The following is a 13377-nucleotide window of genomic DNA, read 5'->3' as shown; positions in this document are numbered from 1 at the left end:
TATGAAGCTATGAGAATATCCTACCCAATATGATTGAATTCCATATTAAGTGATAAATGGAGATACATACAGGGCTTTAACCTCTATGCATTGTAATTAAATTTGGTGGCTTCTGACTTGAGTAATGTTAGTTGTTTTGTAATTTAATTGGTCCGGTTGCATTACTGACCTTTTAAGTCAGGCTAACTCTTGACCATTTGAATTTGTAGATCCAGAGGCATTACTACATGGGCAGCCAGGCTCTGAAGGTCTTTGCAGCAAAAGGCGATGAGGTAAGGTGAACTGAAGTTTAATGCTAAATGTATTTTGCTGTATAGTAGTGATGCTTGAGATTGTCCTGTCTTTCTGTGTTAATAAATGGTTTTAATGCAGCTTACAGAAATGTCATATTTCATTGCCCAGTAGGTTAAAAAGAAGTTGGATTAAACCCCAAATGAATACAGTATCTCATGAATAATGAAAAACTGGTAGATACTGTATTTGAGCAAGGTTATGATGAGCCTGAAATTGGTGCTTAAGTCAATTCTCATGCAGAACAGTAACACAGTCACTGTGTTGTTTAGAACAGACCTCCAAAGTACTGGAGGTAAAAAGCTCACTGTGGTGCTCTGATATGTTCCTTTAAGGGTCTGATTTACCTCCCTTTCTCTATCTCTTGCAAAACCTCTAAGAGTTCTTTACACCTGGTGAAAAAGGTGGAATGTGCTGAATCTAAGTTGGCTCAGCTTTGAATGGATCCACTATCATGATGAGATTTGACCTTTCTGCTTCTTTGGTTTAGAAACATGAAAAAATGCTTGTGTTAAAGTTATAGCTAAAATGGAAACTAGTCTTGACTTAATCATTGCTGTTGAATTCCCTGTGGAAGATGTATTTCATGATTAAGAACTTGCATGATTTTGTAGACTTCTTTTTTCCCTCCAGAATGCAGCAGTTGCTTTTTCTGCACTTGTTCGTGCATTGGATGAGTTGAAAGTGGTGGCTATAGTGCGCTATGCTTATGATAGAAGATGCAACCCACAAATTGGAGTAGCTTTTCCGTGTATTAAGGATGCATATGAGGTAATTCTTCACTCTTGCCCTTCTGCAGAGAGACCCAGAAGCAACACAGTATGTCAGAACTTTTGCAGCATATGTTTCCCCTGATCTTTCTTACGAGAGACTATTGAAAGAGCTAAATATGTATAGCATGCCTGAGCAGTGATGGAGGTGGGGGCGGACACAACAATCTTCAGACTTTTGAAGGGTATAAACATAAAGGATGGAAAGGAATTATTTAGGGTGGTATGAACTGGAGGAGGTAATTGAACAAAGGAAAAATGAGGCAGAGAAATGTTAAAAAAAACAAATCCAGCTTTTGACTTTAAAACACAATAAGCTTTGATAAAACTTACCAAAGCGCCAATATATTGGATATTTAAAGCATGGATAATTGGAACTCTGCACAAGAAAAAGGGATCAGATGATCAGGGAGGTCTTTATTCCATGAGCAGAAAAATTGAGTGTAGCCATCACTATGTTATAAAATATAATGTTGTGTGTTATTCTGATTGTGTTGCTCTGTAAATATTTTAAGTGTTTCGATGTGCACAGACATTGCATCTTCTGATTTTTCGTATGTTTTATATTGCCCTGATATGGCACTCAGGGAATACAGATTTTTTTTTTTTACTTCAGGCTCAGTGTTTTTTCTTTCCTCTTGCACAGTGTCTCATCTATGTGCAGCTACCCTATATGGAAGACCTAAGACAATATGTGTTTTCATCCTTGAAAAACAGTAAAAAATGCGTTCCTACAGGTAAGACATTTGCTGGTCAACTGGAAAAGGAACCTGCTTGTTGTCTTCTAAGATGCTGTAAAAGAGTTAGAATATTTAGTTCTCCAGTGAAAATATAAGCTTTATTGTTATTTTGGCTTGAGGAAACACCCAGGTATTTGGGCCTCCATTATGGTGATGTCATCTTGGAGCATAAATGTGTATTAAAGCTTTGCCACTCCAGGTGTGGGCTGAGCAGACCTAAGATTGCAGACAGTATTTCAGCTGTCCTGTTAAATGACTTCTGGCATTGTGAGTCTCACAGGATCCTGTGATAGAGAGCTGAGATTAGTCCTCTATCCTTTGATCTTTGAACTCATTTGTGGGAGTAGGTGGCCAAACCTTGTGAGATCTACTGTGTGTGATTAGCTAGCTAGAATTAGAGCAGAGGCAGCTACTCTGTTGGTGCTGCTCCTGTAGCTGTTTGCAGTATGGTCTATTAATATAATGTACAAAGGCAAAGACAATATTTTCTGTGGAGTGTTATTAAACCACGCACTTATAGGTGTCCAGATTGAGATGGATGGCATCTTTGGAGAACATGCAGCTGCACAAAGCTTTACTTGTTGTTCTGAGAGTTTTGCACAGCAATGAGTCTTAAATGAATGTAGTTTAAAATTCACTCCCGCTTCTTCCATTTGCTGTGAGATGCATTGAATGGGCACCTGCACATCAGGGTATATAGTACACTGGTTTGCTTCTATAACAGTTTCTGTCTTCTTGCCTGGAACCAGCAGTTGGATAACAATTCTAAAACCTTGCTTACCAAGGAAGTGGCTGGCTAGTGTGAACTGTGTTAATTTGCAATCATAACTTTAAAAATTTATATTGCGCCATTTAGTTTTGCTAACCAACTGTTCTCCTTATTTTCTAAGTGGCCTATAAACCTTCTGTTGCAAATGAAAACATCTTGAAAAAGAAGAAAAGAAAAAGCAGAAAGGAAGCAATAATTGAGGTCTTGAGGAAAGATAAAAAGGCTTTATGACTTTACACTGGAGTCCTTAAATAAAGTAGGGGTTTATTATTGTGTCTATTATCCATATTCTTTATTGGCACATCCATAGCTGCAGTGTGTTCTCTGGCATGTAATGACTTGGTGAAAATCTCACATCGTGAAGCGAATCTTCATTTAGAAATTGTTTCAAGAAATTCATCCATCTGCAAGTGTATTTAATCTTCCTTTGTATGTAATTGCTGCCTTAGCGGATCAGTTATCTGCTGTTGACTCACTGATTGATTCTATGAATTTGGTTCATGAAGATGGAGAAACTTCTGAGGACCTATTTAAGCCCAGCAAAATTCCAAATCCTCATTTTCAGAGGTTGTATCAGGTGAGGTGAACTCTATGGTATTTTTAAAAAACTTATTTTCTTCAGGCTTTTCACCTGTGATTCACATTGGAAAGATCTGCATTGTGAAAATGCAGGTATAAATCTCTGGCATTAAAGTATGTGGTAACCGGTGATTTCTGTTTCCCTGACATAGATTTATCTTTGAAATTTCTAGTTTCCAGGAAGGAAGGGAAATTATACCTGTGCTGAGGTGTCTGCAACAGCATCAGTTATATTCACAGGCACATGGACTAGGCAAGTAAAAACTTGCCTCTCAACCCTGTATTGTGGACATAGATTCAGTCTCTGGCTTTTGGACAAAGATAAAAATTTGCTGAAAACTGGGGATATCTACAGCTTCTTGTTCTGTGCCCCACCACTTTTTTGTGCATTTTTGCACCTAGCAGTGTTCCAAACCAGGTCAGTCTGAGGTGAACTAGATCAGTAAGAAATGGTTATTAACACTATTGACATTTAAAATGTTCTGTTGGGGTGTCTAAGCTGATGCACTTTATGAGCCAGCAGAACAGTTCACACTTCCTGCAGTTATTATATCAAGCTGTCTCCATTTTGATTTACATTCCTTTCATATCATGAAGACTTTCATTTCAACTGTGAGGATGAGAGACTTAATTATACATTGAAATTCAAGTGTTTAAAAAAATGACGCAGCAAATTCAAAAATAAAGAAAATTATGTTGCAATTTAAGCAACTGCAGAATTCTACTGTGTACAGAACCATGGAGATGTATTGAATGTGTGACTCTGCTCTGAAAATTGACCAAAAATGGTATAGCAATCATGTTCATCATATCTCAACAATTCCACATGATTTATTTCAGTTTACAAGTAGGAAGAAGATATTTTTTAAATTAAGAGAACTTACCCTAGCTTCCCAAAGTCTCGGTGTTGTCAAAATAACCGAAGGATCTGAAGGTCAATGTGCGTTTCAGAAACACATGTAAGCCCACTGTCTTCAAATCCTACTCTGATTGACACCCGAAGAACTTGGTGTTCTCATCAAGTTCTGCCAGTCATATTGACAAGACAGTGTGCAACTGAATGCAAGATTTGATCAGTTGGAGGTTATTGCAGGGCAAGAACTTGAAATGATCTGACCTCTCCACAACTCTTATTTTAGGAAGGATTGTTAAGCTTGGATATTGCAAAACTTGGGCTTTGCTTGTAAACTAAATACTTTGGGGTAGAATTTCCTCTCTTGTATTGCTAGTTAGAGTTTTGTATTCTTTTGGTTTAGTGAATGTCACCTATCTTCAGTAAAAGATGGTTTTGTTAGGTGTGCTGTTTGTCTTCTGAAACAGTGTGATGATGGTGTTCCAGCACTTGAGTTAGTTGCTGCTGGAAGAGAGTAACTTGCCAATTTCCTTAGAGGATAATAGGATTTTTCAAGGGTGACTGCTACTGGTAGAAAAAGTATTTATTGACTGAACGTGTGGGGTAGGATACAGTTTCTGTCCTTGCTGTTCAGAAAGCCCTAAACTGTCAGTCCTCTTAGTGCTTTCTTTTGGCCACACACAGCCCCATTTGTTTGTCTTATTACAAAATTGCTATTAATCTGTGTAAGTTCTTCTCTCCTTTGCTGCAAAAATGTCCCAGATTCTTAGTATTTTGCTCTTAGGCCAAGTGGCACTGCTGGTTCCTTAAGAACTAAGAAAATTCTGCATAATCTTTTGACTGTAGCCAGTAAGTGGATTGGGCTGAATAGAACCTATAAATGGTTTTGAAAAATAACTCTGAAGAAAAGGATGAACTCCTACTTCATTTCCTTGCTTTGTTGCCTCATGAAGATATTTGGAATGATAAGTGACAAGAGCCAGAATTTAAACAAAAACACCAAGCTAAATTATATCTCTGGAAGTAGTGGTAGGCATCAGGAAATGACAGAGTGGGTGAGAAGTAGTTGTTAATGCTTGCTGGAGTGGAAGATGAGGAATATCCTATATCCAGACTTTCAACTTTTATTCCTTGCTTCCAGAAAAAACTAAGTGAACTTCTGTAGCTTTTGTAGTGGCTGACTTCCAACGTTATTGTTTAAGTTGTCCATCTTAAATACAGGGATTTGGAGCATCTAAGACGTTTAGGGAATGCAGTGCATTATATTTGTTAGCCAGATAAGCAAATTGCTCAACAGTGGTATTTCTGTACACAGATGGACCTCTTGGTCTGTTGGTGCATATATGGCATTGCTTATCACAGAGTTAATGATGTGAAGTCCACTTCATTACATCCATTGACCAGTATCTTGGTGTGACCCCTGTTCCCAAAAGCTGACTGTGTCTCTAGAAGTGAACATGTAAGAAATTAGGAAGAGCAATGAAGAGTTAATGCCTTGGTGACAACGTTTGCAAGGCAGTGGCACTGTGTGTTCCCTTCTAGCTGTGAAGGTAGGAGTGGTTCTTGCTGGACACAAGGAAGGGGAGGCAAGGTTAAGAGAGTCGGTGTTGGATTAGAAACTCCAGGTTGTCTGTTTAACTTAGTCTTCATTTAGCACCTGAGTTTTGACAGTACCTGCCATCTCAGGTTTCAGATGTAGTCATCTATTTTAAAAACAGGTAAGAATGTTGCTGGATGCTGTAGCCATTCAGTCTGCTCAGCTCCTGCAGCTGCACACATAAAGATTTCAGTTCCAAAAGACTGAAACACAAAGGCTTAAGAGGGGACTTGAGTTTTTTTTGCTTTGTGAGTTTAATTCAATTACTTAACTTTTTAATATATTTTTTTGTATTGCAAGAACCATTACTGCAGTTTCCAGCAACATTTTTAATCTCTTTCAAAATAATTGTGCCTTAAATCATTACAAGTGTTTCCAAATCAGTAGCCTTGTACAACTGCCTCCTTTTGACAGTATGTTCTAATATGGACTGGAATCTTAATGGCAGCCTGAAAACACATCAGTATTGATGTGTCACACATTGTCTCCATTTTCTGTATTGGCAACTTTCCAGTATGAATAGGGGCTTTTATTTGCTTTGATTTTGTTTTTTAAATTAATGTCATGTCTGACAACTGACAGGGTAAGAAATCTCTGCTGTATTCTTAGTGTACTGAGTAGGTACCTTCACATGGGTGTCTAATGCACCCAGTACAATGGGCATGGAAAAAAATTGTCTCCTTTGTACATCACATCATTTGTTTTGATGTGTTTATGTGCATGCACTGGTATCTGTGTGTGTATTTGTAAATGCACATACCTCTCTACTGCTATCCCACACTTGACAAAATTTTAAAGATATTTACTTTTTTTTCAAAACCCTCCATGGAATTTCTGTAGCCTGCCTCATTAACCTTGTCTCTCCCCCTCTGCTTGGCTCCCTGACTGTGTGTACTGACTCTACGCTTGGGTGAAAAATCCTTCTCTGTAGCTCTCACCATCTGTTCCAACTTTGTGCATCTGTCAGGCCCCTTCATTCCCTACTCCTCTCAAAGCTAGGTTCCTAACATACATATATTCTGTGCTTCACCTGTGCACATTTAGTATTCTGTCTTTTCATTTCCATTCTCTCTTAAGTCTGTGAACGTTCCTTCTGTATGCTTTCTGAGTTCAACTGGCCAAGAAGAAATGTTTTCTTTGAAGGACGTTAAACTGTTACAGTATCTGGAATGTGTGGTTGGCATAGATCTCATTTACTTAATTCTGAAATTAAGTATAGAAATCTCTCCCATGTGACTTTTATAGGATAACTGCATTTTAAGGTAGAGTGAAGCTAAAAATATGAACAGCTGCAGATGACTGTTTAATTCCTGGGATTTTTCTAATAATTTTCATAAAAGTCATTCCAGTGAGTGTGGGAATGCTCATCTGCATCAGTATTCTTGTTTAATATCATTAATGATCTCCTTAAACAGTTGATCATAGATTTTCAATCCACTGTGAGGCAGAATATTTTTCACCAATACAAAGGTAGTATGTTTAATATGGAAGATACTTGCAGTTACCATATGGTGTACAGGCATAACGTTAAAAGTTTTTAATATGATTGAAAGTTCTGCTTTGCTCACAGTGTTTTGTTTCTTGCAGTGTTTGCAGCACAAGGCTTTTCACCCTGATAAGCCACTGCCGCCAATAGAACAGCACGTCTTAGAAATGCTGGAGATGCCTTGTGTGGTAAGAGAAAGGTGTCAGGCTCCTCTGGAAAGAGTAAAAGCACTTTTCCCCCTAAAGGAAATCGGCAAGAAAAAAGAAGAGAAGACTGCACAAGACATCTTCAAAGACAAGTAAGTTGGAGATGTATTATAGATTTTTTTGAAACTTTTTTTTTTTTACACTTCAGGTTGTTTTTGCTGGATGAAGCAGGCTCAGAATCTTTTGAACAGAAAATCAATGAGTTACACAGTGGGAAAAATGCTGATGGATGGAGAATATTGTGGTGCCACAGAATGTCTGGAGAATTTTGTGAATAGTGGTGGTCATACTGTTGCAGTGCAGTACACACTAGGAACCAGTGTGTAAGTTCCTTGTGTCTGTGTTTGCTGTCAAAGAATCACAGAATCTATCAGGTTGGAATGGACCACAGGAGGCTTCTTGGTCAACCTATTACTCAGAGATGACCTGTGAGATCTAAGGAGGGATTCATCCAGTCTTGAAAACCTTCAGGGTTTGTGCATCCTTTCTGGGCAATGTATTGCATTACTTTCTGTCTCCTAGTCAGATAGGTTGTCCTAGAGGTGGTTATAAAATATTTCAAATAGCACTATCAGAGAGTCTTATTTAGTTTAGAAGAAATTCTGTGGTTCTTTAAATTAGCCATAAAGTTGAGCCTTCCTTCTCAGCATGCTTGATTTAGGTAATTGTTGAGTTTTCATTTTGAATATCAAAAGAAAAGCAGTTTCATTATTATCTGCTGTGCAATTAATATGGTTGTCTCAAAAAAAATCAAGCTGTTATGGGCTCTTCCTGGAACAGCTATTGTTTGAACAGTTTTAAGATAGGGTATTTTTATTGTTTTTGAATATACTGTGTTTAGTTTATTTGTGCTGCAGATATGAAGGGTAAATACTAAATTGATACTGCAGTTGTACTGTCACCCCAGCCAAATCAATCTGTGTAAACAAAATCTGCTTCTTAGAAATTAATTTATTGAAATCTGTAATAAACTAGTGGATCCCTGAGATGTTGGAGTATTCTCAGTTAGCTCCTTCTCCCTTCATTTTGTCATTTTTGGTTCAATTCTTTCAGTGCTAGGAGCAAAGCTTTTGAGGTCTTTTGAGCTCTTGCTTAGCTCAGCTGTCATATATCCTTTCATCTGGGTTGGGTAGAGCCTCCTCAAAATATTGTCTTTGGGAAGACATGACACAGGACCCCTCACTTTGCTGCTTGAGACTGATGACCACATTCCTCTCTACAGACTGGGAAACACCTGGCTTTTTTGTTGTTGTTCCCGAGTTCATTGTGTTCCTGTTGCCTTGATGTGTCTCTGAATTCATAATGATTCATTCTCTTTTCCTTACTCCGTGCCCCAGTTTCTCAGGGTTTATGTACATATGTACATTTATATGTACATCTTAAAAAGTCATAGAGCCAGTTTAGAAATAAAAGGCAAAAATTGAGCTCAAACAAGCTAGAGAGAGAATTTGAACAAAAAGCAGTGACCCATTACTTTAGTTGCTTTAAAATACATCTTCCCAAAAGCATCTGACAAGCAAGAAAGAAATCTATTTTGTTTAAAAACTGGTTTCCTTTAGAGGGGTGATAAAAGTAGCTGTAAAAGTAATTTAGATAGAAATGGATGTGGGCATTAAAATTATTTTTTTTAAAAAAAACTGTAAAGGAAGTGAAAGGATACAGACTCAACTATGCAAAGAAGAATGAATGATGGTTAAGATTGTAAAAAAACTGCAGAAAAATGTCATTGCTGTAGTAATGAATGGGACTGGTGGTATTTTATCGTTGCTGCAACAGCGGTCTTAACTGTATAGTTTTGTTCTGTGTTTGGGGAAAAGCTGAGATGATGCAATTTATTCACTGGATAAAGAAAAATACACCACTCTTCAGTAATAATTAAGGAAAATATTAAACAACAGAGACACTGGCCCAGGTTGCCCAAAGAGGTTGTGGGTGCCCCTCCTTGGCAGTGTTCAGGGCCAGGCTGGATGGGGCTTTAGGCAGCCTGGTTTAGAGCCCATGGCAGGGTTGTAGGAAGTGGGTGATCTTTAAAGTCCTTTCCAACCCAAAGCATTTTGTGATTCTAAATGCTATACTTCTATGAGATTCAACTTACTAATACTAAGATACAGGTTTCACTGAAGTATTTGCAAAAAGTTGTTGAGAAGATGTCTTGGCCATTATTTTTGTTTTATAAAACTGATTTGTATTTCCTGTCTTCATATCGACCAGATTCTTCTCTGTTAATTTTTAAGGTCTAATAGGACTAAAGCAGCATAATTGTAGGCATGATCTCTTAACAGAGATTTCATTATTGTATCACCTTTGCTTAAGATCTGTGTAGTTTAAAAAATATTCCAGTGAAATAGAAAACATTTTACTTTCTCCATCTTAGGTTGGCTGTTATCTCATCCAGCTTTGTAGGATGTGAGAGGCTTCTATATTAATGTAGAAGTGGGTGTTTTAAATTAATCTTGTATTTTATTAATTTTTCTCAAATAGTAATTGCACGTTTTGCAGTTTAAAAATACTGCTAATCAGTGCATATTCTAAATGTCAGATCCTTGGCTGGTATAAATGGCTATGGATTCATTAGTTTCTGCTGTGCTGCACTGATTAATGATAACTGTAGATTTGGTCCTAGGCTGTTAAATGCAGCATCATCACTTATTTTCTCCTTCTTCCAATCCCAAAGCATTTTGAATCGGTAAAAATAATGCAGGAAGAAAAAGAAGAAATTTGATTGCCATATACTTTTGGAGGAAAATATTCTGAAAGAGAATTTTCCTTGTTCTTTACACCTTTCATCAAACTGTGTTAATATACAAGATTTTTGGTTCCAGTGGAGCTTCTATACTCTCTGGTGTTGATAAGTATCAGTTTCTCCTATAGAGGGACACACTGGATGTTCAAAACAATTAAGTAATTCATTCCAGGTTAGATGGAGAGTCAGCAGAGTTGAGAATGAAGCAAGGGTGTCCTATCCTTGTCCTTAGGCATAACTAAAGCCATCATTTCTCCTAGAGTGGTAAGTGAGGTTATGCTGAATGACAGGAGTTGCTGAGGAGAAGTGATTTCATTTCGGTAGTGTCAAAACTAAGTAAAGGACAGAGAAGATTGCTGAAACAAAGTGAGATAGACAATGATTGTAAAGTAGGGGAGGAGTGTGCTATAGAAAGCAAAAAGGCGGACTCCACAAGTTCTTTCTAATAGTTGATTGCTTCTGTAACGTGCAATTCAGCTTTTGCAATCAGTTCTAATCTTGCAGAATGAAAAATTGGCTCCTAGTCCAGGATCTCTGGCTTTGTCCCTACATCATCAAGCTGTTTCTTCTTTTCACAGTAGTAGAATTTTTCAGAAAAACTTGTTACTTTGTTTTGGGATTCCTTGAACACCAATCCTAGCCTTTGGGGTGCTGAGTAGCTTTCAGTCATTCTTAAACTGAAATCAATTCATCTGTGTCAGTAGCCTGACAGTAACTGAGTTTCTTCCCCTTTTGTGATTATCTGGCTTTTCTTCTGTTGCTGAGATGTGCTCTAAAGTTAGCATGTTACATGTTAGAGTTAAGTTCCTAGTTTAAATGTATACCTTACTCTATGTTACCTGTAAGGACAAAGTGAGAAAGTAGCCCAAAATCACAATTAGCTTTTTAAAAATAATAAGTAGTCTTCAGAAATCGTTTTGAGATGTAGCTTAAAATGTCCTAAGAGAGTTCTGATCTACTTAACTGGATTTTGTCTAGCAGGTTTTAACAAATATAAGGTGAAAGTTTACAGAGCTCTCATATGCTGATGGAGAATAGTTGTCATTACACTCAAAAGCCACTGTGTAAACGGGTTTGTTAGCTGTAAATTCCAAGACAGGATCTAGCAGGTAGTGACTGAATAGTAAAATAATGGCTTACTAAAATGGTAGATTTTCACTGATATTTCATGTATAGAAAAAAAGCCTAATGAGAATAGCAAATTCTTATTACGGTCATCTTATATACTGTAAATTATCAAGGTTAACTCAACACAGAGGTTCCAAATTGTGTTTGGAGATATTCTGTATTTAGAAAGATGAAGAAGGTCTGTGTAAGTAAATTTACACCTGAAATAAGCACTAATAATCTCATACCTTCAACAAGTGATGCCTTTGCTGTATGCTAAGATGAAGTTTGATCTCTGTTTCTACTGTCTGGTTTGTGCAGCCTAAGGGACAAATGAGGCATGGTTAAATGTTGATTTTGGAATGGTTGTGTAATGAGGTTTAATTCAGTGTATATTTCATTAATTTACTGACTCCCTAGTTAGTAGGCCGGACAATCTTCAAGTGTTTATATTCATTTTTTGTCCTTCTCATTTGCAGTGAGGATGAACCCAGCCTTAAGAAACCAAAAATTGAAGATGAGGAAGAGAGCTTTAGCATTATGAAACTTGCTGAAGGCAGTATCACCTCTGTAAGCATATTTTCACAAATCTGATTATTAAAGGGGAAGACTAATTCTCTAAGTCTATTATAGTGAGTATACAGAATTCCTTATAAAAGGAGAGTTTCTAGCTGAAACATGACTAAAATACTGTTTACTTGTACATTTGAGACTCTCTGCTAGAGATTGTAAAGACAACTTTCTCTGCCCTTAGGCATATGTTAGCACAAGTTTCTATCAGTCGTGGATATTTTAGGACAAAATTCTCTCCTGGTGTTTAGAATTTTAAAAGGAAAGCCTGGGGATCTAAAGAAAACAGAATTGGAGCTCAGTGGTTGAATTTTGTTCTTGCTGTCTTTCATATCTTCTGCAACATAGAAGTTGTCTCTTTGTATTTAACCAAAAGTATTGCTGTGATTTTAGACATTGTTCTCTCCATTAATCGGGGGTCTAAATCAGAAATTTGGCTTCATCTTGCCACTAGATAAAATTTTGTGAGTAGATGAAAGTTGTATCATAACTGTACACCCTCCTTTATTTGTTGTTTTCCTCTTATTAAAAAAAAAAAAAATTGAGCTAATTTCAATTTTTTTCAAATGTGCTATTCTTTATGGTTCATTTTGAAAAATGCATTATTGGTACTTATAAAAATATTTAAAGTCTAAAAAGATTTCAGTGTTCTGTAATTCTAATATAATTTTCTGGTATTTCCTGAAAAGTGGCATTGCTAGATCTTAAAGAAATACAGTGAGACCAAGCAAATGTATTGCAAAGTCCATGAATTATTTTGATAGCAAAGCATAAAAATTATAAAAAAGTAGGAGAATTATGATTGCTGATAAGAAAATTTAAGCAATGTAGAGTTTTTTTTGTTTTTTCCCCTGTAGTTAATGCATCTATTTTTCAGTGTTTATTTATATTTGACCTGGTTTTAGTTCCTTTGAAAGGCTTCTGCATTTGCATGCTCATTTAGATCTTTGGCTTTAAGATGTCAGACTCTGCCAGATAGCCTAGGTGATTTAAGGGAAAGTTTTTAATTTTGGGGTTCCTATTGGAGTGGCAAAGCACCTACGTGCCTGGGAGTTCACACTCCTCACTAAGCATCTGGTGAGATCAGGGAGGTCTGAGAGGTCTGTGCTACAGAAGATCTCAAAGATGAACTAGCAGATAACCTGAATTTTTGTGTTTCTGTCCTCTCAGTACCAGAAAAGTGGTCAACTTGCAAGAGTGCAGCAGAGTGAGTTCATCTTGCTCATGTCATAACCAACCTTTGCCAGGAGTTACTTGCATTTTTTGAGTCTGAGTGCAGAGAAGTACACAGCTGCTGTTTTCATATTAAAGTAAAAAGAAATTTAAGGGTTCTTGTTGCCTGACAAGGAGAAAGAGATGGATGTTGGAAGACAGTTGAATTGTTTTTTATACTTTTTCTAGGTAGGCAGTGTTAACCCAGCAGAAGATTTCCGAATTCTGGTGAGGAAGAAAAATGCTGACTTCAAAGATGGTAAATGGCTTTTGTCTATCTTAATTATACTAGAGCACCTTCAGGGTTCAGTAAATGCAATCCATCTGTCTTAAACATAAGTTGCTGGTGTGAGTTCCTGTAGAATTTACAGGTTAGCTTGTAGTGCCATGCAACCAAGGAAGGTGTCATCTGGAATTCCCATTTAATAATTAATAATTAACCCATATAATAATT

At 37.0% G+C, this 13377-nt stretch overlaps 1 protein-coding gene across 12 annotated transcripts in view; it reads left to right on the top strand.

Annotated features, from left to right (window-relative positions):
• Nucleotides 1–13377, top strand: part of XRCC5 (X-ray repair cross complementing 5) — a 54837-nt gene that overhangs the window by 24884 nt on the left and 16576 nt on the right. For all 12 annotated transcript variants that reach the window (XM_086897922.1, XM_086897920.1, XM_086897923.1 and 9 more), the window contains 7 exons: nt 210–272; nt 925–1062; nt 1708–1798; nt 3020–3147; nt 7187–7383; nt 11621–11711; nt 13113–13182. In XM_086897922.1, coding sequence (XP_086754048.1) covers nt 210–272; nt 925–1062; nt 1708–1798; nt 3020–3147; nt 7187–7383; nt 11621–11711; nt 13113–13182 — 778 coding nt within the window. The remainder of the gene's footprint in view (nt 1–209; nt 273–924; nt 1063–1707; nt 1799–3019; nt 3148–7186; nt 7384–11620; nt 11712–13112; nt 13183–13377) is intronic.

Source organism: Cyanistes caeruleus, chromosome 7, assembly GCF_971803275.1.
Source record: "Cyanistes caeruleus chromosome 7, bCyaCae1.hap1.1, whole genome shotgun sequence".
Taxonomy (NCBI): domain Eukaryota; kingdom Metazoa; phylum Chordata; class Aves; order Passeriformes; family Paridae; genus Cyanistes; species Cyanistes caeruleus.
Note: the sequence above shows the minus strand (reverse complement) of the source record. Positions and strands in the feature narration are given on the sequence as shown.